Genomic DNA, 25,418 nt, shown 5'->3' on the forward strand with positions numbered 1-25,418 from the left:
CTAGATTAGGCCAAGCTTCGTTTCATTCACGAACAAGAGGCCGCTACCAGTCATGACTCGACAAGACGGTCAGAACGGCCAAGAAAATAACCCGCTAAGCAGACAGTGGACTGCAGCGGCCATGAAGCCTTTCGTCTAACCTCGCTTGGCAGTGTTTCACGCCCGAAAAAAGGTGCCAACAGATCACGCGTCGGCAACGTGCTTGGGGAAGTAGTTAGAAATGATGCGTTTTAACCTAGTAAAGTCAACATCGGTGACGATGCTAGTCAACAGTCGCGTTACTATCTCAGTTGTTGTGGTCGTTCTGGCACAGTAAATGTTCCAGTAACATCCACGCTCGCTGAGCCTTGTTTCCCTCTCTATCAGACGCGCGACGACCCAGGTGTTTCGTTAATACCAGGGCGACATGAAGAGTCTGTAGCCGGCTGCGTAATCCGACTGAGATCATCGCGGTTAGATGTAAAAAATTGACTTTCAATCCACTATTAGTCGAATATACTGGTACTGCGAAACAATAAAACGAGGAGCCCGCTTGGTTCGAACGCTTCAGGTTAAAAGGTTTCATCGGGAGGGGGAGTTTTGCAAAAAGCAACGTGTTCGCTTGCGACCACATGGTAGGTGCCGGTGATTCTGTACGACAATCACTTCGATTGGGTTTTCTTTTTAATCAGATCGGGGATACAAGAGTCCTGAATAATATTGCGGTATTGATATATTACTAACCTTTCTTGCCCTGGCAAACGAAACGGAATATCATAAGCCTTCAACCTTTATGACGTATAGAAAGCGACACGATTAGGAGTCCCAGATCAGGCAGCTTTGAGGTAATATCGCGGTTTATTAGATCGGAGGAAAAGTAGTTGCTAGTCGTCTAGGTTAAGGTGCTAAGTGACACTTATAGGGTATGGGCCATATTTAATCATTATTCTGCAAAGGAAGAAACAGCAAATAACTGTGAACTGGGATTGCGGTACTTGATTCTATTTGACATACAACGTTAAACACAGTTGCGCTCGGGCTGTGTTTATAGTTGTATAGTAACAAAGTAAATTCGGAAATGCTGGTAATATAGTCGATTATCAGGAAATGTCGGTTTCACAATACGTCCAGCAAACTCGAGATTAAATAGCTTTATCTTACACAGTATTAAACAAAGAAGATTGATGATAAGATAGAGCATTTCCTGAGGAAGTATAAGCATGCCAAATGAGACAACGTCCTTTTCAAGAAAACGACGATAACAAGCATCTCTTTCCCTGAAGAGAATTCGACTTCAGGGAAATCTCTTCATTCGTCTTCAGACCATCAAAAGATAGAGGGCTGCTAGCAACAAACCTAATAAAGCAATCATATATTTAATCGATAATGCCCGTTCATTGGGTGACTCAAGGTTGGACTGCTCAAAGCACCAGTAATTTATTCGCTCAGATTCACACATGTCTGAACGTCTCATACAATTAGCTGACTAGGCAAACACAAACCTAAATAGGTTTAACAGCCATCCATGATTGACTTCCACATATTTCAAGAGTTTCTGGCTCCACCCCCCAATCGACGAGAGTCCCGTGCGATACAACGGTGACCCATTCAATACACAACCTTTTAGTATTACTAGACGTAGAAGCCTGGCATAAATAAACAAGGGCTCGCATCACCGGGTCAGGCTAACAACGGCCCTTATCTGTTTTTAGATCATGACGCTTCTAAATTCCAATCCAATGAATATAACTTGTAAGCGAGATATACCGCCGTCAGACCTTTCCTTAGCTGTGTTTCTTTTCTCTCTGTGGGAGTTTGTAAGAATTGTTGAGTGTTCGTGCATGTTTTCCCTTCTTGCCAATATCGTTGGTTGACATAGAAACAAAAATGGCGTCTCATATAATCCCTAAATCAATGTCTGATAAAATATACACGTATAACTCGACATACTTGGCATGGGTTATGATGTCAATGTGACAATGACGCCGACTCGACGCGACCCAGGCTACCTGAGACATGTGACTCCGGAGCCATCTAGCTAGAAAAGGCGTCAATAATTTTTCGGTCATCCAATATGATGATTAAATAAGGAGCTAATAACAGGTTTATGCTTAACTTTACTCCTTTTTCCTTGTATATATGCAGTTGACGTTGGACCGCTATTCAGGAACTCTATTACCTGCCACCTTCCCCACTTGGACATCGGCCGTATAATTGCAGCATGATTCAAAAGAAAGGGAAGGTGGACAATGTCACACCTACATGTGTCGCTAATCTCGCATCTGTATACTGTAGTAACACGCGTTCTTCAGTATAAATTGTCGCTACACTATATTGTGCCCCGCCATATCGTGGGATATTTCCTTTTTGTTATAAACGTCAAGAACGACCTTGGTCTCCAGTCTGTTTTTGGCTGTTCTGAAGGTTGCCCAGACTCTACTAGCGATGCTGCGACTGCGGCTACGACAGCTTATTACTCAATTCGTTCAACCTAACGTAAGCGACCAACCCAGGCTTCCCCGTCGGGCTCCCCATAGCGTAGCGACAGGCAGAAATAGCTGCCGCAGTGACTCGCCTCTAATCGTACTCCTGTGAGATACTTCCGTGCTATTGCGATGCTGAAACTGGGAAAGAGAGCGTCGACCATGACAACTTTCCCTCAAGATCGGCACAACGGATCGGGTGGAGGATTTAGCCACGCTGCACCTACCAAATGCCTACACGCAGACATGCGCGGGGCAAAGTTAAGCTAAGCGAGTAGTCTGCTGCCAAGGACCATAGAGACAGACGTTGTTGCACTGCGTGTAGTTGGCAGGCATTGCAATACGATACGCTCGTGTATAATAATATAAATTGACTGTTTTCTGACTCTTTTTTCTCGCTCTTATGAATGTTCTATAGCCAGGGAAGTTGAGTAGATCATTCCACTGCTCGACTGGAATCAGAGCCTTACAAATCGTCGGAGGAAGCTCGCTACAGAAGACCGTCTAATGATGTACTCAAGTGGTCGAGACGAACCTGGCAGAAACAGCGTTGCTAAAAGAGCGCACTTATTTGCAAGGATGAACGTTTTCGCATGTATAACCACTGAGCTAACCTAGCCACACTTCACCTAGGGCCGCCGAGCCGGATTCTAGGCAGATTGCCCCTCTTATAGGGCTAGTTTTGATTGAAAACGAATGTCTGAGCTTTTGCACGCAGGGGTCACCATGCCCTGAGCGTATGTTTCAATCTTTTTGTGCGCTTTTTGTGTGTGTCTGTTTATGATCTGTACTAAACGCATAAAAGCCACAGTACGTGGGACGTAGGGTAAGTTTCAACGCAGACGGTATACGCCATAGGTGATAAGGCATCGGATATGGCCCTAGAATCACTCGGTAGCTAAAACTGACGTCCACTGGAACCGGCAAAAGGCCGTGCTCAGCGAGTGGAAACTGTAGAAGTACTGAGGAACTTTGTGGTCATCGGTGCTGAAACCTTCATCAGACTTCGATAAGAACATGGAACAGCTATGTCGCAAATGCCAAACCTTGAACACCCACAAATTCGTGCATGTGTCTTAATGTACGTGTCATGCACCCTCGTCAGTAAAGGCTACATGACAGGAGGAAGAAAAAAAACATCAGGAAAAAGTCAAAAATTACAGATGCTACGGAAGCAACGCCAAACGGTGGTGACGAGACACCGCAGTAAAGAGGACAAAAAATTAACCACACGAGAAAGACAAAACAAAACACTTTACATTCGCCTGGTAATATTCGTAACACGTTGTGGTCTAAGTTCGAATCCAGGCATGGGCAGGCATTTCGTTTCGTGCCGAAATGTTTAACGACGATCCCGGACGTAAAACTTGAAATACAGAGACTAGTTTGACAATGGTTGATAGCGTAGGGCTGTTGTTGTGACTGTTATTGTTAAAAAAATGCTATTGGATAAATCGTTCTTTGTTTCAGAGAGGAATAAGAGTAGCGCTGCACGAGGAAACCATAGCCAATTTACTGAGAAACTCACTGTAGAATACATTTTTTATTATCCATGTATTTACAGATAACAAGATACACTCTTATCATGCGTTAGACTGCACTGGACAGAATTCTTATCAGTCAATACTATTCCGAATTTATTTAATTTTAATAGTTTATATCCAATAACAACCTGTATATAACACTACTAGACGAATACTACATCAAGAACGTGTATATAGCGGTTGGCCACTGAACGTAACCAGGGACGACGACGACGACGACGACGGCTGAGTTAATCGATCTCACATAAAATTAAGTTATTATGGCTTTCAGCCATTAATAGACGAAAGAGGTGCGTGTAAACTGAGTATGCGTAACGTGCGTGATATTCAAGCTGACGTTTTTCTGCTGGTGGGATTTCGTTAATGAGGCCCAAACGGCTTCTTCTTCCGTTCACCAGTTACCGCCCATGACGACTCTTGTTTCAAATGCAATCGAGTCCGTCACTTTCGTGCACACCGTCATAACACACTTTGTTTAGCTAAACTTAAATGTACCCCAAGCAAGCTATATTCTTACTCCAAAGGGCCGTTATTTCTCACCGGAGAAGAGCAGTCATTCCCTATCATTGATGATCTAAGAGAACAGTGTTCGATAAGACCACGTAAGAGTTCCTTACTAGCACGCGGCCAGCCCCAGGATACCAACTGTCACAAACGTACCGCCGCCATAACAGTAACTTCCGCCAACAGCGAGAGAGATCAGACAGATCTGCGACGTAGTTGTGAAGATTTTCAATATTTGCTCACCAGCATTCTTATCATGATCGGTACGACTGATGTAATCACTCTGCTAACTACCTACCATTCTCAACGAAATCCTCTAACGACCGTCAACGCTCATATTTGGATCCACGTCGATGGTCTTCTCATTAGCATGAATCCCGTCACCGACGATGGATTAATGCCATGGAACAACGTTACGGCATTGCCGCCCGCCAGCACAAAACATCCAGTTGCCATTGCTGGCGCTGCTTGTCAATAAACTATCCCTGGCAAATCGTCCGTCCCTTTTTCGAGGTTTTGCCGATTCCGCTCGTCTTCCATCGCTAGACACGAACAAACACTCTGTAGCCCTCGTCAGACGTCCACTTAATCGTTGTTATTACTTGGCCCAGTAAGCATGACCCACCTGTTCTCCTTATACTTAGTTCGGTTAATATGGTCACAGTGACTGCTTGTTGTTTCTCTCAAATCAGGCGTCTCTTTTATTCGCTTCCATGGAACGTTTTGACAGAAATGTCGCTGCTATCACCTATGACGCTTTGCTAGGGGTCTCGCTTGGCCAGACAGAATCCATGGTTGCTCACATACCGTCTCGAAATAAACGTTAGTTTACCAGCCAGCAGCTGCAGAAAGCAAGGGTCGAGAGTTTAACCGGCAACCAACGGGTTGGCTGCTACAGGGCTCGAAAAATTCGCGAGAAACACAGCATCCTCAATCCTTTTGCGTCATATCATGATATCGTGGATAATTTTTAAATTTAGTCGTAGTTGCGGTTATCTTTAAGCAAAATATCATACGTCTTTCAACCGGTGCGCAAAGGATTCAGGTTGATGAAAAACAAGGAAGGAAGCACGTGCGATCCGACGATCGAGTTTTGGATACAAAAGAAGGGCCAATGCTTAACGAGACTGATAGTATTAAAAAAATAGCTTAAGTCCGAAACAATTTAGAGGTTATGTTAGGTGAAGTAGCTATGGTTTCTGAAGGCTGTTACGACAGGACGGAAGCCGTTTAAGCAGGATATCATTTCATAATGTGGCGAAGTGAGTGGAAATTAGACGCTCAGGACAAATGGCCTTGTGTGGCCTCAAGTGGCGTAAAGACTTCGAAACAACCTCTTCGCTTTTATAAATAATAACGCACTATCTACAATGAGAATATACGCGGATCGACTTGTTGCCGGTCTACGTGACAAAGAAAAACGGGTAATGGCACGTAGTAGACCAATGGTAATATGGCCGGTCAAACTTCTATATATAAGTAGTATGGAACAAGCAATTTTGACTAATCGTTTCATAGATTACTAGCGTTTAATGTTCAAATTGTAATTGCGGGAACAGTGAATCACCAAAAGATTTTAATAGGAAATATTTTGTTATTGATGAGGATGAAACGTGCACAATTTTCTGGTCGGTACTCTCAGAAAGATTGGGTTTCCAAACTGCTCCGCTTTTAGGTGTCTCGTATAGCTTCGTTACTGTTGCTCTTAAGGAGGACAAAGAACAGCAAGTATACACTTTTGCCCATTCTACATAACTGTTTTGCTCGCCTGCCTATCTGGGGCAATGCACTTACGCCGGAGTTCTCTCTAGTAAGCGGAATAAATTCAATATTGTCAATACAATTGTCGCACGCATAAGGGTTCACACCTTCGCTTGAATTCACAAGGCGTACCCAAGCAAAAAGCAAATGAAGCCATACAAGCATACAAAGAATCGGCTATAGAGATATAGCTCATAGCTTGTTTAGCGGGCCTCTGAATACGTTTTTCACGGTGCAATACACACAATAAATGTATGGTTGAATTTTTGTTTCTTCTTTAACCTACAGGATTTTTTGCGTTGCAAGACACGGTATGATGACATCCTGACGTAGAATATAACATACAAAGCTTACCTCTTTTTCATTTACAGCGTTCTTCATCCGAATAACGTCTGTTTATATGTTTCTCCTCTCGGAAATAATTTGGGGGGTAAATTGGGACAAGCTTTAAAGGGGAGCTTGTCGTACGTGCATACGCTATGTTTGTAATACTTTCAGAACAATAATACAGAACAAAACCGTAACCAGGGGGGGGGGGGGGTTCGTGTGCTGGGTATTAGCGGAGATCGTTCGCTATTAGGTGCACTCACTCTGGCCTAATCCGCGCTAAAAATACAAATTCGTTTGGCTTTCAGAAATCATCGCTGTCAATCCGCATGCAACTTTCGAGGAGTTTTACGTAAGTTAAAGCAAAATTTTCGTAGATGTCAAGATCACAGACTTTTTTTTGAAGGAATATATGTTGTACATCACAACCACTTCGTTCTTCATTGTCCCAGTGTTGTACTGCTGTTGTACGTGTGTCTTAAACTACTACGCTTTTATCGTATTAAACTTCATGAAGTTATGTGTTGTTAGCAAGATGTTCAGTCCAATCAAATATCGCTTTTGTTTCGCTTCGCAAAAAAGTTTTGTTTTTCTTTTCACTGGCTTCTGTAGCTAACGAAGAACGAAATAGGGAAAGACGTGCATACTGCCGCTATCACGATCCTCCATCCATTTTAATAAGTCCCTAGGACGTTCTCGACCTGATGGCTATTACCAGCTCGTGTTACTGAAAGAACCAGGAACTTCTACTCCAGCACGCTTTCGGCACTTCTAATGCAAGCAAAAGCGGACAGCTAACTGGGGTTCGGGAAAGGGCATTTAGGCGTCTGAATCAGGTACGATCAGCTGGGACACACGGGAGACTGTGCCTTCATTTAATCACTGCAATTAAAGCGGATTAAGCCAAACTCTTGTGAGCATTATGAACGCACCCCTTCTACAGTGAGCATCCATAGGTAGCCAGTAGTTACGAACTAATTGCATTTTGGTCAACTTTGGCTCTTATTCCTTTGCATTACTTCTTCCACTGAAGCTCTTCCGTAACGACTTTTCCGTTTGTTCCAGATCCACTCCAGGGGTCGCAGAAGGTGAATGGACTGGAGATTAACAAAGATGCAATCGAGATCAGACGAAAACCGCGGACTTCGTAATAGGGGTGGGTCTAGGTGAATGTGCAGCGTAACTACGTTCGCGCAGTCTATGGATCTGTTGAAGACGAACGTTTGAGATAGACTGCTTGCCTCGTGGCTATGACCACGGGTGGCCAAAGTTGCCGGTTGCTGATGGGCGTTCATGCTCTACCATTTTTTAAATAGGTGGGTATTAACAATACGTGCAGCAACGGTGAGACCCATGCAGCTTAATGAAAACGTGCCGTCGTAGATGCAACGAAAATTTCTTGCTGGCAGGCTTTAATAATTCGAAAAGATGTGCATACACGCCTTTTTAGGTGCGACTAGATAAACATGTAATATGTACATGAGCGCGTCAAGCTGACCGTCCGGCAAATAGAATCATAGGCCTTTTCTGTTGCTGAGTCCAACCTAAAGACGATTCGGCGAAAACGGCACTTCGATGGGCACAACCAACCCAACAAACATACAACAGTAGCAGTCTGGACTACAAGCTAACCCCGTAATCGTCCTGCCTGCTGCTGAACTGTACCGATGGGCCTAATGTTTGAAAATCGCTGCCTACTCTTCCTTGTTAACAGCCTTGGCCGGAAACGAACTGAGGAAAGCAGGATTCCTAGCAGTGGGCGCATGCTTTTATGCTTACGATGCCTGCAACGTATAGGCGTCACCTTTAATCGCTGTTGTACGCACGTGCCAGCCACATAATACCGCTCTAGTGGCTGTGATCTGCTAGAACATCACCAGTGATAATACCACAGCTGAGATAAGCCGGGAACCGCTGGCTAGTTCCCGGTGCTCAGCGCAAAACGAACGCTTGTACATATTCCGAGCAGCACCGTTGTCTGGCCAGCGTAGCGTCACCACGGGTCGGCGATGTTCAACCGGGATCGCCTTCTCAATGGCGGTGCCGGAGGCGTCGTGGCAAAGCCTTGTTATATTATTGTTCATTCGCTACTCGCTGTGTGAGTCTTAAGGTTGATGAGCAACAATTTCTTATGACACGCTTCTGGGAGTTCATTTACGCCTGCTCAGGGACAACAGCATAAACGAGCGCAGCCCACGTGGAGAGTACGGCCGCTGAGCGAATCCGCCAGTGTCGCGGGCGGCTGCCAGGAAAAGAACCATATCCCGATGCTGTCGTTTCCATTGTTACAATTGTTGTTAATCTAATCACTATTATCATTAATAAGAAATGCTTTAGGATGACAGAATAGCAATGAATCAACCGTGAGTGAACCGGAAAACACATAGTAGTACGCAATATAAACACGAATTATTATTACGTAATGAACTATCATGTGTCTCTAACGAATTGCCCACTACTATCAACGTACATCCATCAGTCAACATTAGACGTACTGAAAGGAGTCAATGCTACTTTTTTCGACTGGCAACGTGAAACGGCCACTTATCACTTCCTCATCATTTACCTTTATACTAGTACCTACTTCTGAACCATCCAGTAAACCGAAAAAAATTCAACCATTTTGCCTTAACATTTTATGAACAGATAAAGAACAAAGGAATCGGTACGGTCAGTCAACTCCGCTATCGAATCTTCGAAACCAAAGCCCTTGTGACCATCCGATTACCTAGATACTACAGAGGAGAAATACGACTAAGGGCAAAACAGGTGTTGATGTCTGGCCAGCCCTGTATCCTCTAGCGACACGAACTGCTGCGCGTTACTATTGCCGACTGAAGCTTCACAGGGGTGGCTGCTAGCGCCATGAACCGCTAGCAGCAGGCGTACTCATCGATGCGGCATGAGACCTATTATGAACGCACTAGTCAACGCTAGCCTAAATCTACACAACCTTGTGTTCTCTGTCCGGTCTTGGCGACCGGTCAGAGTCAGACTAAAGTAACGCTTGATCATCGAAGCTGGGCTAAAAACGCCGGCCAAACTGGTGGCGATGCAGTTTCCATCCGTTGAAGGTGATTACTGCCCAGTGCACGACGCAACGTGCTTTATAGTGGCGTAGGTGCAGTAATGAAGATCGAGCACGAGCTGTTTGTCTCTTTTTGAGATAGAGACAAACGTGTCAGACGTCGATTGCTGATGGTCCGAGCTGGACTAACGAATAGAAGTTAAGAGTAGTTTCTACGTATAAGAGACTGTATATCGCTGTGTATATTATTTATGTATGAAGTTTACCCTCGGACTGTTTGAATGTCGAATTCCCGATGTACGTATGTGCGTATGATCATTAGATACTTAGTAACTGTATGAGACAAGTCTAGTATAGCACAATAAAACGGTACTCAGCTTGTTGGATAGGATCAAACATCATTTACTTCTGTTCGTACGTGGATTCTCCTAACTTCTCTACAAATTAAATAATGTTCTATTTTGCCACAACAGCCTCGTCCCGTGCCGTCACTGAATGTATCTAATGATTTACTAGATTTACTTTAATATTATGAGCTTAATAAGATACCTAGCAGGGTCACGCATGGGCTACCACCATACTAGTAAAGCAATGACCACCTATATCGTTGTGATACCTCTACTGCGTTCTACCGAAGCCATCGAATAATTTCTCGTGTTTATCATTATTTCTTCTCGGTCTAATTATCAACAGGTCCGTTTGTCCAGCTCGACCGGCTGTTTCATGGAACTCTTGCGTGCTAACGCGGAAATGACTTGATGGAAGGCGTACATTTTCTAATAATCCATCAAACGTACTTAACAGCTGACAGTCGTGCGTCTTTGTATCTCTTCTCTCAATCCCAAGTAGGGGCATGAGAAATACAAGCAAAAAGACATTTGGAACGGACGATAGATAATAAGAAAACAATAGCAACCATAGTAACCCATCAGATATACCCGGCACTTCGCCCAACGCCTGTTTCCTCATCGGTTTATCTAATTGACTCATTAATATTATACCTAGCTTAACGTAAGCCATGAGATGAAGCAACAGCTATTCCGTTGCAATTACCCAATCTCATCTAACCCGTTACCTTTTTGTGGTCATCTCTGTAGTCTCTTCTAATACGTTCATCAGAAGATTTAGCCAACTCTAGATTTATTGTAGGTTGAGTTTTGGAAGGAATTTTACGAGATCACGCTTCTTGTTTGGTGTTGGCTGACTGACCTTATTTACGGTACACAGGTAAACAAGGTCAATCAGCCGACCCCCGAGGGACGTAGAAAAATCGTGTGGCCGTGAACGAGCCTATCGACTCTGCTCCTAGAATGACGTTAAGACTTTTTTCACACACGATACTGAATAAAGGTCGACATCGTTCCTGATACAATAGTGTACGAAATTTTTTATAGTTTTAAAGTTTTCTGTAGCAAATGTATACCTACTCCTTATGATGTTCTGGTGTGTTGTTCTGAGTTAATTTTTGTTTGACAAAAATAGGCTCCACATTAACTGTTCCAATCTTTCAGGTGAGACTGAGATTCAACCGACAAAAGCACGCTCGAAACACATTTATTTCGCCCCACATTTACAGAGGCAAACCGATATGGTACGATATTAGATTAACGGGTACAACCGTACGGTGTGGACATTTGACGGGCCCCGCGCCTGTTTTGATATTAAACACATTCAGGTAAAAGACTATAACATACACAGAAGACTACTTCCAAGAAAAAAAAACAAAAAGAATGAAAACCGCAAAAAGGTAACCCATTTGCTTAACAATACACTCAATGGAACGCCGGAAAGGACAAGACCCGCAAGAAATCCGACCATTTTAAGAGGTTAACTTGTATCAGACAGATAGACGAATAAACAGACACAAATACATGTACGCACAATGTACAGTAGCTAGATTGATACTTTTTACACGTTGTCCCTAAAACTTGCACCTATACTTCAGCCAAATTTTTCCCAACAATTCCTAAGAAAATTCCTAACAATCGTAGCTACTGAAACGCTACACAAGAATAATTTCAGCAGAATTAAATTTTGGCCTGTTAGCAGTTCAAAGTGGGGTCAAAATTGACAAAAAGTCCAAAAGATGGAAAAGGCGCAAAAATCTCAAAAAAAAAATGCCTATCATCCGAGCCATGTTGACGTCTCGATTGGCAATTTTCGATGATAGCTAGTCTTAGCTCAAATTTTCAAAACGACTGACTGTTCATTGTTATGACGAGTTTATTGCTTTATATAAAAACAAAATTGGCTCTTGTGTGGTGCTAGAAGCTCTACCACAGAGCTCTCCAAAGTCAACTCAGATTTAGACACTGCACTATGCTTATATATACTATCTATTATTGACATACTTTACGTGATCAGTTTCAACAAGAATAAAAAAAGGATCTAGTCCGGGATTTTAGCCAGTAGCTACGATTACCGATTTGATTCCCAAGTGTTTAAGTCGAAGCTATAGGCTTCAAGACAGACTGGGGCCAATTGCAGAACGGGCACTGCGCTTTGCTGCTCACTAGATCTGTCGTTATATACATACAGTCGTTACACGGCTAGGGCTAAGGTGGCGGTTGCGGCAGAGGCGAAGCCGTGGGAACGTTAGGAAGATAAAGAAAAACACTCACAATCACAATCAACTCAGCGCTCACAGCAGGAGTATAATACTGCGATACGAGTCGCCTAGACGGCGATAAGACCGATATTGACTCTGTAATTATGCCACAGGCTTGTAGGATTCATACCAGTATATATTACGTACATATAGTTATATGAGCTGGATAACTTGTACTGCCATTCTTTATAAGTATTTACCTATAATACGTACACTACCACAATACTAAGTACGCACAGAACTAGGGATAGTTGTGTTACATAAAAAGTGTGCTTAAGAAGCCTTTGGCTAAGCACACCTTTTACACATAGCCAAAAAACATAGAACCACTTCGCGTTCGCAGCAGACCATAAAAAATTGTTTAGGAAAACGTAGGAAAACATATATAACGAACACTCAATATGTAAAAGTTCTGAAACAGGTGACTTTACGAGTCCAGAGCAATAATTGAACAGTGGTTCTGAGGTGTCAAGTGGACTGACTCAAGCCTTATATGACTCTTTAGCGCACATTATGTCAGGGTGTAAATGTTATTATATGTATATATATATACAGACAGATATATATACTCGTAGTGCTCAATGGAATTTGCAAAATGATTCGTGTTTTCTGAGACATCAGGGCTCCAAGCTTAACTGGACCTAGCTACATGCTCCTCATAGGAGTTGATTTCTATACTTTGCATTAATTAGATAGGGGGACTTGTAAAGCCATACAACAGATTGGAATCGATTTCGAACAAAAGGACGATCGTCTTTTTGTCCACTTCAACCTTCCAGAAGGCCCAACACTCGCCTCCGTTTATATGTTAGCACTGTATTATTGTCATTAACCCATAAAGCCGTTGGACGTTATACATACTAGTGGAACTTGTCCAGTGTACCCAATGACGGGTGCCAGAACATGACCGGTTCAGCAGTAGTTTACGAACTGCTGTAGAAACAGCTCCGGTTATTGCTTCTCTGCTCAGACTCAACGTAAAGTTATACCTACTGCAGATGTCGAGCTTTTTGGCGGAGCAAAGAGAAGGTTGCTGTCTCTGTCGCAGGTAACGACACGGACTGTTTTACACTAGATTCTTACCGACTCGCATAGATAGAGTTCACGATTCAGCTACTGTGTTATGTAACACCTGCCTAGAACATCAATGTTGCCATAAGGTAAAACATTGTTAGCGTGAAGAGCTACTTAGATTGGTAGAAATGCCATTTCCTACTTGATTACCGAACAGCGAACGCTTTACGTTTAGGAGAAAGAAGCCCTTTTTTAGACCTGGCGTGATAATCCGAAACTGCCAAACGTACACACCTAGCTAGGCGCTAAAATTTGAATGAGTTGTAAATCCATTTATGCCATCACTAGATTTAAAGCTTGTCATTGTTTCATCTGAAAGTAAAATTTTTCACTTTTTGGTTACCATTAACTAATCTTGATTTCATAAACCCACTATCTAAGTTACACTGGTTATTGTGAATAAGTTTAATGTTAATTTAATATTTGCTTTATATAAAAATAAAAATTCTGCTGCCAGCTGTGTAACCGGTTTCATTCAAAAGCGAAAGCTAAACGTCGTACAGCCTAAATGTTATGCCTGATTGAATATAATTACGTGTTAAATTACTTCAAGCTAAATATCAAGTTGTTCTTATCGTTGCACTCACCTTCGCGAAGTTGCCCTTGCCAATCGTTTTGAGCAGGCGGTACCTCCCAATATGTGGCTCATCCGATCTCGGTTGTGTTGATCCGGATCGGCCGGATCCGGAGGTGCGACCGCCTGCTCCAGTTCCGCCCCCGGTTGAGACTGCACCGCCTCCGCCTGATAACACCTCCCGAGTCCCACTTACTCCACATGTGGACACAGGGGCAGCATGGATCGGTGGCTCGGACTCAGAAACCGTCGGTAGCGGGGGCGGCGCGGGCGCCGCCCGCACGATACCGGGCACCGCGCTCATCGCGACAGCCACAACAAGTTCACCAGTATGAAACTGTAATTAAAATAACGACGGTGAAGGGCACAATGAGGACGAGATTGCTGAAGAAAAAACGTCGTCAGAATTGTCCCTCACCTCTGTTGAGATCGACGAGCTTAATGACCTACCGCGATATTACAGTTTTTCTCTTGTTATCTCCCACGTGGAACGCTTATGATTCTCCTGTTGAACTGGTTGATTCGGCTTGTTTCTTGGAAAATAAATTTTTGGTGCGTAAACCAACCGCGCGCGAACTCACCACCTCCAATAACGCACTAGGCAATAATAATAACAATGCTTTTTCTACTGATGTTTGTGCACGATAACTGCTAGACCGCTATCCACAAGTTGCGTGCCGCTCTTGCTTCACACTATTGTTGTTCTCTTCTTCGGCACATTGGTTTCCTTTTCCAAAGGAAAGTTGCGCGGAACACAATTTTCGTAATGGCGGCGATACCACTCCGTTGTCATGTGCTTGTGCAATTCTCAGCAGTAGCGCTACGAATGCCGTCTAATTGTTGTAGTAACGGCAGAACGAATTGGTCGCTCGTTGTACTTTCTGTCAGTTGGTTTTCCTCTTTCGGCCAGTGCTGGCGATCATACAGTTGAGTAGCAGTTGCTGCTAAGTCTCTCTCAGACAAGATGCTCTTTTAAGGAAACCGAGCCCTGGTTTACTTCAGGGAAAGGGGTGGAGTATGATTGCGCGAATCCTCTTCTGAATGACGCGATTCCAAGCTGAGAAGCTCGTACAGCGAGCTTCCTTTTGCGTAGCTTCGCTTCCGTACTCGATTCTACGCTTTCTATGTTCGACGGAATCCAGGCAGACAGCAGTTCTTCGAATTCTCAAAGCGTGTTCAAAATTTCACGCAGTAGACCTTCCCGTTGTCTCCTAGAGCCTTCTCCGATGTGCGGCAGTAACCGGCATCGCCCCGGACGAATTGGACACCGCACCACCGTAATCCAGATCTACACTGACTATAACGACATACGAACTGCACACCACTCTCACACGTCAAGGGACAGTTATAAGCGGGTAATGTTAAATAGCGTTCTCCTGTTATAACTGGCGCGTTCCGTTTGACCGCTAGCTTCATGACGGGACTCCAGACTCGGATCTTAACTGTAATTTCATTAGCAGTGCGCTCATCTATGGGTCAAACCGATTCGTTCCCGTGGCCTTTTCTTCTTTCCGTTTCACGTTTCCTCGCCAGAAACAGGGTATTTGAATCCTTCGTAATTTCCGCGCACACAGTAATTCCTGATCAATGTATTATTAGATTTCTACGTCAAGTGAAGTATGGACAGTGACTTGTCTAAGTGTTGCTGAAATAGTACTTTCAACGCTAGCTAATAATAAACGATTTTGCTTGTTGTCTTCAGTGGTCTGAAAATTGGCTCCGTGAAAGTTTAGGCTATAAACAGGGTAGTTTTTCTTTCCTCTATGCAAACGAATTCTCCAAACGGCTTGCTTTTCAACAATTATTGTGTCATCAGGCCTCAGCTTCTTGGAGCTCGCTTCAACGGAAAAGATCTAGATTACGTAACATGAGTATCAACTTTTCAACGCATGACCCAGCTGTCTTTTAAGCTGCCCCTCTTTTTTTTTTTGCCGCTACGACCTCTATGCCCGTCGTATGCTACTGCTGTTGATAATGATAAATGCACTTGCTGGCTTTGGATTTCCGGCGTCTCTGCGCTCGATTTCGCCGTTGCAAGTTTACTTTCTCTATACACACTCCCGGTCACGCTTGTTGTAACCAGGGTAGAACTTTTTAGTAGTACTACTATTGATCTTCTCGTTAATTACTGTAATTAATATTATTGTTTTGTGCTGTTACATACATATTGTCGAATAATAGTTAAAGCTACTTTGTAGTTCCAGTCGTTGCAGTTACGGCTAAACGTCGCTCAGTTTAGCCTTCTGCTGGGCCTGCAGCCATCTGTAGGTGAATTCTGCTTTGTTTTTTTGTTCCCGCCGATAGCTTTCTGACGTCTGCTCGAGGCTAGCTTACGTCCCGTCGTTTTTCTTTGCAGCGTGACCTCTGTTTGTGACCCTAATAGAATTTCGCTTCTCTGAGCCTCCTACCAAAATTATGTACAGCAATCCCGTTGCTTGAGGAAATAGCTTCTGTTCGAGAGTCACGATGCCCGTAATGGCACCTCAAGATGGTGTCGGTTGTGGCAAAATTGATTTGGGCTTCCGCAGCGTCCCGGTGGATTGCCTTTCCTTTGTATTTGCCTCGTTCTTAGGCAAAAAGGAAACGTGATTGGAAGTGCTTCTGTACCTAATGATGGTCATCGGAAGGAGTCCTGGACCACCACACTAGGCGCTGTCACAAAACACCAACCCGGTACTGATAGGCATCGCCCTGAAACCAGAGACAACAAACACATCTTATTACTATTTAACATTTTATCGTCTGTCCTTGAGGTTCAGCTGCATATACACGCCTACTACTGATAGCCAAAGCAAGCTAAATGAGCCAATATCAACAATCTTGGACAAGAAGGCCCCGAGAATGTTTCTCAGCTATTTTCAGGTGGATGATGTACTTGATTCATATTTCTATTTAAAAACTATTTTTTAAACATTTTTTTTTAAGAGTCTCTATTTAAGTGCAAGGCACCTCAGTGAACACGACATTGGCAATAACGAAGCCAAGAACACTGCATATAGTTTTTTACTCTACAAAAAATATAGGCTGTTCAATCCGTCCGACAAAAGGTTGCGTCAGCATTGTTAAGATGCGTGAGTGTGTGTGTGTGTGTATAGGGTCCTGTAGCAACTGATGTCGAATCGTGCAGTATTCCAGTCTTCATAATTGGGCTTATCTCTATATCCAGCATATCTATAGTATATACACAGCAAAATCAAGGCTTGATAATCTAAATCTGTTATACAACACGCAACAGTAGCGACACAGGAACTGTTATCCCAACCCGAGCCAATTTAGATCAAAACTGAGGTACAATTAGCCTGAAGCCAAGGATGCATTTGCCAGTTGTTAATGGTTAGCTGAGTCGGTCTTCGTAGAGGTCTTCCATGGGTCAATATCTTAAGTTTTCCTTCACTGAACCCGCATTTAATTGAAAATCACTCGAAAAACCAACTTTATTGCCCCTCACGGCTTCTATGCTTGCCACATAGTGGCCCAGAAGGTTCAGTAATGCCAATGACCCACAATCAAAATACGGCTCATGCAATAAAGCTGCTTCTCACTAGTATTTAACTACTGGCATGTTTTCCTATCAGAAACAATTTCATTAGTTATCAAAAACTACGGAGTGTTAAGCATTTTAGGTACGGATATGATAGCTGGACCTTCCTGCTGTACAAACATCACCGATAGGTGTATAGAATTGATATTGGATTGAGAAGGGAGCCAGGAGAAATTCAGGTTGGCAAGAAAGTCGTTTTACTCCATTCGGCAACTATCGACAAACGATAAACGGGCGCTCACTAAACGCACTCTATATTCGCGCCGTGGTCAAACGTAGGGGGAAGGGGTCGTTTCCTCAATCAGATCGCATAAATTCACCTTTGACAATGACGGCTGGGATTAATTCAGGAAATTCACGTTAGTACGCCACGCAGAGCATACTGGTCACATTACATGCTATTAAAGGGACGATTAAAAAAGAGGTGGTCTAACCTCCTGGAGAGTAAATTCCTACCAATGCAGGGGCTTCCACGAGTAGCTGTTTGCTACGGTTCGGCTACTCGTCCACATGAGACCTTGCCCCCAGTTGCAATGCCTTCGCTAATAAAATTACAGCGGGTGTAACGTCTCGAAGCTAACTCGTAGAAACTCGAAGAATCGTAGAAAGCCATTTCGTAGAAAACATAAGCTGTAGCGTCACACTATGATGTGGGCACTGTATGTTGCCGCAGCAACTGCTCATAGAAACCCGTACCATTTATTGTCTAGCGGATGATTGCGTCAGAGTACAGGACGAAAACGAAGACCATTTCGGGTTTTTAGCCAAAAAAGGCAACGATCAAAGATAATTAAATATATACAGCTAAATACGCGGCAGGTTTCATTTAAAATTAATCGCTTGGTATATAGACGGTCAAAAACCTCAATGTGGCAAGCCCAAAAATATATACATTCGAGTACGGCCATTAAAGGTTGTCGACAGTCAACACTCCCTCTATTTTAACTTCTATATATATCCCGTTCGTTTTTTCCCACCCTGATAATTGCTTGACATGCATAATTCTTGGCATTTTTCGTCGTGGACAAAAAATGAGACAGACCTCATAAAACACAGAATCCGCATGAGTTTTCCGAAGAGCTTCCATACGTGTCCATTACGCTGCCGTCTCGTCCCTGCTGGCTCCCTATCTTAATAAGCATTCGGACACAAAAATCATCTCCCAGCTCATTCGTAGACCCATAGCCGACTGATATCTTTAGCACTACCTGTTTTGGGTATTGTCTATTGTTCGCAAGCAGCGAACATTGAATAGGCGCACCGTAACTACAATGTTCGCTGTTAACCGCTACCGTTGCTTCGACTGGAAGGTCGAAACGAGCTGATATGCTGATCCACGTAGGGAAGACGTCAATAAGACCATAGTCTATTTCCTACCAACATTTTGTCCCTGGAAATCTTTCCTTTCTGTCTAGCTGTTCCTCGCGTTGTTGTCATGCTGCCATTGATACTGCTTTGTTAATGCCGCGTTTGGCTGCCACTGTTGTTATTGCGTCGTTACCGCCGCCGCCGCCGCCGCCGTCGTCGTCGTCGTTGTTGTTGTTGTTGCTACAGCCATTGTTGTCCTGAGGCCAAAAATTGGATTTGTCGAGATGAAGGATCGGACATGATGCTTGCAACACCTCCTTTGAAAGCGGTCGGCTCTGACTAAGTTTTAGACTTCTAGTCTAAACAGTCTCTGAGCATCGCGAAAAACAGATCGTAAAGAGGACAACAAGCAGTGATAAGATACGCAGAATCGTGTCACAGTGAGTCATTGTTATCATTGGCTCAACCAAATGCTATTTATCGTGTTGATGCTTCAGGCTACCGGCTGTCGTAGTTATCGTCGATTAAAGCAAACGATTGATGCTTGGTTACAATGATAAGTGAGAGAGAAACGGTGCTGAAGAACGGCTGATGCAGCAATTTTGATTATTTCATAGAGTCTTCGGAGACATTTTTAAAAAAAAAATTACATAACATCATTAGGTGAATGATGCAATGATAATATGATGTCAGATGACACAAGTCACAAGTCGTGCGAGTCGCACGAAGGGTCCTCGTCTTTGCAATTTAGGCCTGTGCAAGGATCCAGCGAAGTGCCGCAAACTCTAGGGGCAGTAAGATGTAACCCGGATCCACACGTCATTGTCTATATATACAATTATATCTCCTGGTTGTGCGTCATTTTCTTTTTCGTTTTTCACCCTTGTGCTCAACAAATAGCGGTTGAGTCTTTCCCCGATCTGACCTATGACCTATTCACACAACCATCGCTACGCTAGCACCGTGCACTTTCTCAGCTAAACGCCGGTGTACTGGCTCTGACGCTAGCCGTCGAAACAACACCAAACTAGATCAGCTCTCGAATCTGCCGCGGAAGCTGCCGCACGGTGGTGCGGGTCCACACCCTATCAGCAGACCTGTGTCACCGTGCCACAGCAGCGACACAGCACGATGGTCGCGAAGGCCCAACCCAACATTCTGAGACAGCTCTTAATTTCGCTAACACGCTGGTTAGAAATGTGAACATTTGAAGATAATTAGTGTCACTGGTACTGCTAGCCACTGCAGCGTAATGATGCTACGTAAACAGTTACAAACGCAGCTAAAACTGCTGCAGCACAACTGTATAGCGTAGTACGATACAGTTGCATAGACCGGATTACGGTACTATCACAGTGTGTACACTGCACAGGCACTAGAATCGCTCTTAACTCTTTCTTTTTCTTTTCCTTTTTTTCTTCTCTCTCCCCACCTCTGTCTTCCCTGATCCCTCATTCGCTCTACGAGGTATTCCTCAGCCGCATCTCCTTGACGCTTCGTTGTCATGGTCGTCGTCATCTTCTAGCTGTGAGAGGTGATAATGTCGTTTATACGTACTACGCGACGACGCTAAATGTGGAACTCATTTCTTTTAATAGTTGTATGCGCTATAAATGTGCGCAATAAATGCAATCTCACAGAATCCCGTCTCCCGCCATAGTAATCAGTTCTTTCCCATGATCGTCTGCTACGAGAAAAAATAGTTATGACCAACGAGACACGCACTAAAAGCACTTTGATATTAATTGTCAATTTGGCAGTGAAAGACTAATTGCAATTGGTCCGTTGCAAGCGCACAATTCGTTTATGTGTCTTTTGCTTGATAGAGTTAGTGCTGACAGACCCACAATTAACCCTGGGGGGGGGGGGGGGGGGGCAGAGAATAGAAGCTCTTCGAGTGCGCGCTGTATCATCTGCCTGCATGCATAGAGTACAGTATAGCTAGACCAGCTAGTCAGGCTAGCTGGTCCAAGTCAATCTCTCCTAAGACTACCCAAACCGGTAGAAACTGCATGGATAGAAACATATGCTATCATTACATTTAATAGGGACCGCACGCCTGCTAGAATCAAAGGCCTAAATGGAGACAGGGAAAAAAACCAAAGCGCTTTCGTACACAGATGCTGTACGCATACGTGTTTTCACAGTGTGTTCGACGCTGACTGGTTATTGAAGAATGAGCTTGTCATTGTTATTACTACTGTTATTATTAGCATTAAATTGTTTAATTACAAAATACACCATTATTGGGCATAATCGGTCGTTAGCTTAACCAGTGCACCTAAATCCCATTTCATCTGTAAACAGCATGTACATAAAACCTGGTAGACAGTTTGAGGTGTGCCGCCAGCTTGCTCACACTGAAACTACATATGTAGCTAGCGATACACTCGTATATGCAAAGCCTAATGCTATATGGTGAAATCCGGGCCCCGCCAGGACGAGCAGGTCCGCCGTAAGCTTCCCGCCGGTATTGGCTGCGACCTTCCTACCAACAAATCACTATATGCTCACACCCCTTCCTAGTACTGACTCGTAGTGCGGCCCTGCAACACGCCCAAAATAGATGCATGTACTAGCTCGTCGCTGAATTAGGATTGTACTGGCCACGCTGCACAGAAATCTTTTGGCATTAGTAGGACAAGGGTACTACTAGTGGTGCACTATTGATCTGGTAAGGTATATCGCTACAGGAATCCTAACAGCAACACATGAGCTGAATTAGGAACGAAGGAAAAAGATACGAATTTGTAGCCTGAAGCTACGGCCCGTCTGTCTGCTTTCCCATATACGGAAAGAGGCATAAAGCACATTGAACATGCAGGGTAGACGCGCTAAGACAAAGCGAAATAAAGTAAATGGTTCTTTCTAAAGACGCTAAGTCGACGGCCCGGGCTTTGCCTACTCGCCATGTAAGAATATAAAAGTAACCTGCTGATTGACACGAATTGTGTACGATCGTATATACTTCTAGCAGACTGACAACAACTGAGACGTAACCGCCCGCTGTTGCGGTTCAATTGATGCGATGTTCCGTTATGTTACTAACCGTATAGTTTGTTGTTGTTCTTAATCTTTGCGCGGTTTGCCAAACAGTACGCAGCAATGAATAACAGGTTGCTTTTTAGACGACCTGCATAGCTAAGTTAGGGTAATGTACATTTATGTAGCAACAACGATAACAAAAATTACATGTTACCTGTAGTTTGTGATAATGAATAAGCTTTGGTACTTAAAGGCCTTTCACGTCTGGCCAGTTCTACGGAACCGTCGATGAAATTAGCTAAGGTATCAATTGCAAACATAGCATCTGTTGCAACAAGTTACAGAACAAAACTTTTTACAATTTTTGCTGCATAAAATAGTATTTAGTCACCTGACGTTTACAGACTCTGCAGCTCACATAGAAAATTGTAACAGCTCTCAATGTTATGTCTTGTCCATCGTCTTTTATTAACAACAAACCCACTTGCGGCGTCCAAAATAGAGAATATTTTCTTTATTGCTCTTGCTACCACGTCACTGCCATCCAACAATATTAGGATTTGTGTGGGCTAGATACGTACGTATCTGGCCCATGCAAAATACGACAGTATACGTAAAAACAAGGTACTAATCATGACTCAATTCACTGTGATCACAGCAAGTTGCGATATAACTTAAACATGAACAACCATGAGTGCCCAATTGTCCAGTGCCAGTCAAACGGACCAAGTATGCAAAGCCAATGCATAGAGTTAAACATTCGTCGAATTACAAATACGAATAGATGCCCCATGGGATTAGCACCACCTATATGGTGTCTAAGTCGTTTGTGTTAACGACGGTAATATGGACAAAAAAGCGTTCGTGGGCAGTGGTACGTCTGTTGACTCACAAGCAGAAACTAGCCAAGTCCATGAAACTAACAAATTCTTTCGTTCGAGAGTGTCTTAGGATCAACTCTACTACTAATACGGAGAATGACTAGTGTTCGTACGCAAATCAACAGACATAATGCAACTTCCTTTCCAAAGATAAACACACACACACACACATATAAACATCCTTCAACTCACACAAACATGCAGGAAAGTCAAGAGGCCAAATTAGCCGCTAGTGATCGCTGAACCTGCACGCTTTATGTGTCATATATTCCATAAGCATGTATATATCTATAGAATTAGATGTGTGGACAACGACGGTGACATCACGATAATCGGTTACCCGCTTAGCAACAGGTTTGTTAACAAATATACCATAGTATTCTCGCACGAAAAGAAAATTATATGTGTGCCTTGCTTGTGTATATATACGCGTCTCTAGATACATGTTTTTAGACACGTTTCTCAACTAGCCAACGTCTTCAGTGATTTATCGGTGAACTTTTTCACTCAGCATCATTGGCTCGATAGCTGCTATCCCAGCGGTAGTCTCGATCCAACTCGCTTAGTCTAATAGGAGTTCGAGTAATAGGAGTAGATGCATCACTTGCCAAGGAACAATGGCGTCATTCTGGTATCGATAGCAAGTGCGATGGCATCTGAAATTATGGTGGCAATCTCGAGACCTAAGAGACATCTTGGTGGATCGGTCGGTCAGCCAGCCGGGCCGAAGGATGAAGTTTAATAAAACACAGACGAAGGTTTCTTCTTTCGTCTTACATCGAACGGCCTGCTTCGTCCGCCACGGAATCTATCTCTTTCCCAATCCCGGTCACTCACAAGAAGCATACACCGAATGTTGGTCGTAATGTATTTCTAATAGATGTTGTCTCAAAAAGAACAGAGTCCTATGATGGTTTTACAACGGTAACGTGATAATTATATAATGGTGAACAATGGCAACGTTTCTATCTAAGGAGATTGGGTCGTGAATTGGATTTAAATACCGGGAGTAGGTGGGGGGCCAATGTTCGTGCTGGGAGGCCACTGATGTAATGAGAGTCAGGTGGTTTTGGTTCATGTCAAAACCTGAGCTTTTCATTTAGTTGTAATTAACTAAAGTTTGGAATTATAAGTGGATGACAGGTTTCGCGGCGACGAGTAAAAAATCTGCTCGTGGCAAAAGCGTTTGCTTTAATCACGACAGTTTTTGTCAAGTTTTATCACTAATACAATTTTTTTTTAAGAAATTTCAGATATCGCCAAGTGCTCTGTAGAAACCTTATCTTAAAAGCGGGGAGAACGGAAAGATTAGTAGCATAATGTATATCTTAGGTTCATTCTGCTTTTAGTTAAATTAGGTAGCTTTAATAATGTCACTGAACATTATAATACAAAACGGTAATGTCAAAAAATCATAAATTAACCAAATGGTAAAGCCGATATTGTTTCTCATGCTGACTGTCTGTTTTTAATCCAACAGGTGAGCTAATTGCAAAAAAATTCGCTATAGCAAGGACGGACTAACGATATCTCTAAACGCAAAAAAAAACTTGTACAAATCCGACGCTTTATAGAAAAGTCGAAAAAAATTACGGAAAAATACCATACCATGAACGCTTGCAACAACGGTACACTACCGATCTGCGTTTCAAGGCCGCGCTGATTAGCCTACGAAAATTTCTTCAACTATCATTACTGGATTTCAAATGCCCCCATGGACCAGTGTCATATTTCTCGTGTCCTGTTGCTCTCAGTATCCTAAATAGCCAATATTCTAGTCATTGCCCCCTTGTTTATCTCAAATCGAAATCTCAGCTAAACTGACCACTGCACCCTCCAAACCTGGTAAAGCTCAGCGATTCGTCGATAAGTTTGTCGTACTCTATACCAATATTACTCTTTGCCTCCAACAGAAGAACAAGTAAGTACCGATAGAGTAAAAGTCGTAGGCGATTGTAACAAATGAAAAAAACAGGGACTGTCTCGTGAGTACTATCCTTGAAAAACGGAACCAATGCATGATTAGGTTAACCAAAATAACCAAATAGGTATTACTGACTACAGGCCATGATAGTGACATGGCATCTCGGATGCTGCGACATTTGAAGAGAACTAGTCCAAGAATAGTGGGTGGACGCAAGGGGAGGCAGACCATTTAAAGCATATTCTCACCATTCATCTTTCTTGCGGAGGCTAGTTTTGTTCCCTGCATTGGAGGTACGCTTACGCCTGTTCACTTACGAAGACCAAAAGGTTAGCCAGCCACCGTCAGTTACCACGACGGCCATAAACCAAAGTCCGCCATACGTAACCGTTCATTTGTACTGGTTTGTCGAGCAGGTGGTTCCAGGCCGATTATAGAAGGTTGGGAGTTGGACACCTGGAGGTCTATAGGTCCGTAGGCCGTGTACGGTAACTCTTACCTTACACGATGGCAACCCGCAATCCCTTTTCTTCTTTCGATTAATATCATTCATTTTCACTAGTTAGTTGCTGCTATCGCCCATTAGTTTGATGTCCTATCATGTTTTGTCATTTACTCTATGCACATAACAGTATCATGTGATAAAAATCACGTTTGTTACGTAAATCATGTCACATTCTCAAAAGGCCAAATGAAGAACAACTATCTATGGCTTGCAAAAAGTGGAAATTTAATTGACTCTAGTTATTGTTGACCAGGAGAGACACAAGATAACCAAGGACTTGAACGGTCAACATTTGTTCACCTTTTTCTTTATAATGTTGCAAAAGCTTCAAAATCAGCCATGCATATGTTCGTGCATATCTTCGTCTGCTACGAAACTTAGGGGCAACATTT

The 25,418-nt window shown here is 43.3% G+C and overlaps 1 protein-coding gene across 1 annotated transcript in view; it reads right to left on the reverse strand.

Moving 5' to 3' along the window:
* Positions 1-25,418, reverse strand: part of LOC111243158 (MAP/microtubule affinity-regulating kinase 3-like) — a 96,010-nt gene that overhangs the window by 54,933 nt on the left and 15,659 nt on the right. The window contains exon 2 of the mRNA XM_086985599.1: positions 13,896-14,219. Within this exon, the coding sequence (XP_086841725.1) occupies positions 13,896-14,186 (291 nt within the window). The 5' untranslated portion in view covers positions 14,187-14,219. The remainder of the gene's footprint in view (positions 1-13,895; positions 14,220-25,418) is intronic.

Source organism: Varroa destructor, unplaced genomic scaffold, assembly GCF_002443255.2.
Source record: "Varroa destructor unplaced genomic scaffold, Vdes_3.0 BEIS01000001.1, whole genome shotgun sequence".
Taxonomy (NCBI): domain Eukaryota; kingdom Metazoa; phylum Arthropoda; class Arachnida; order Mesostigmata; family Varroidae; genus Varroa; species Varroa destructor.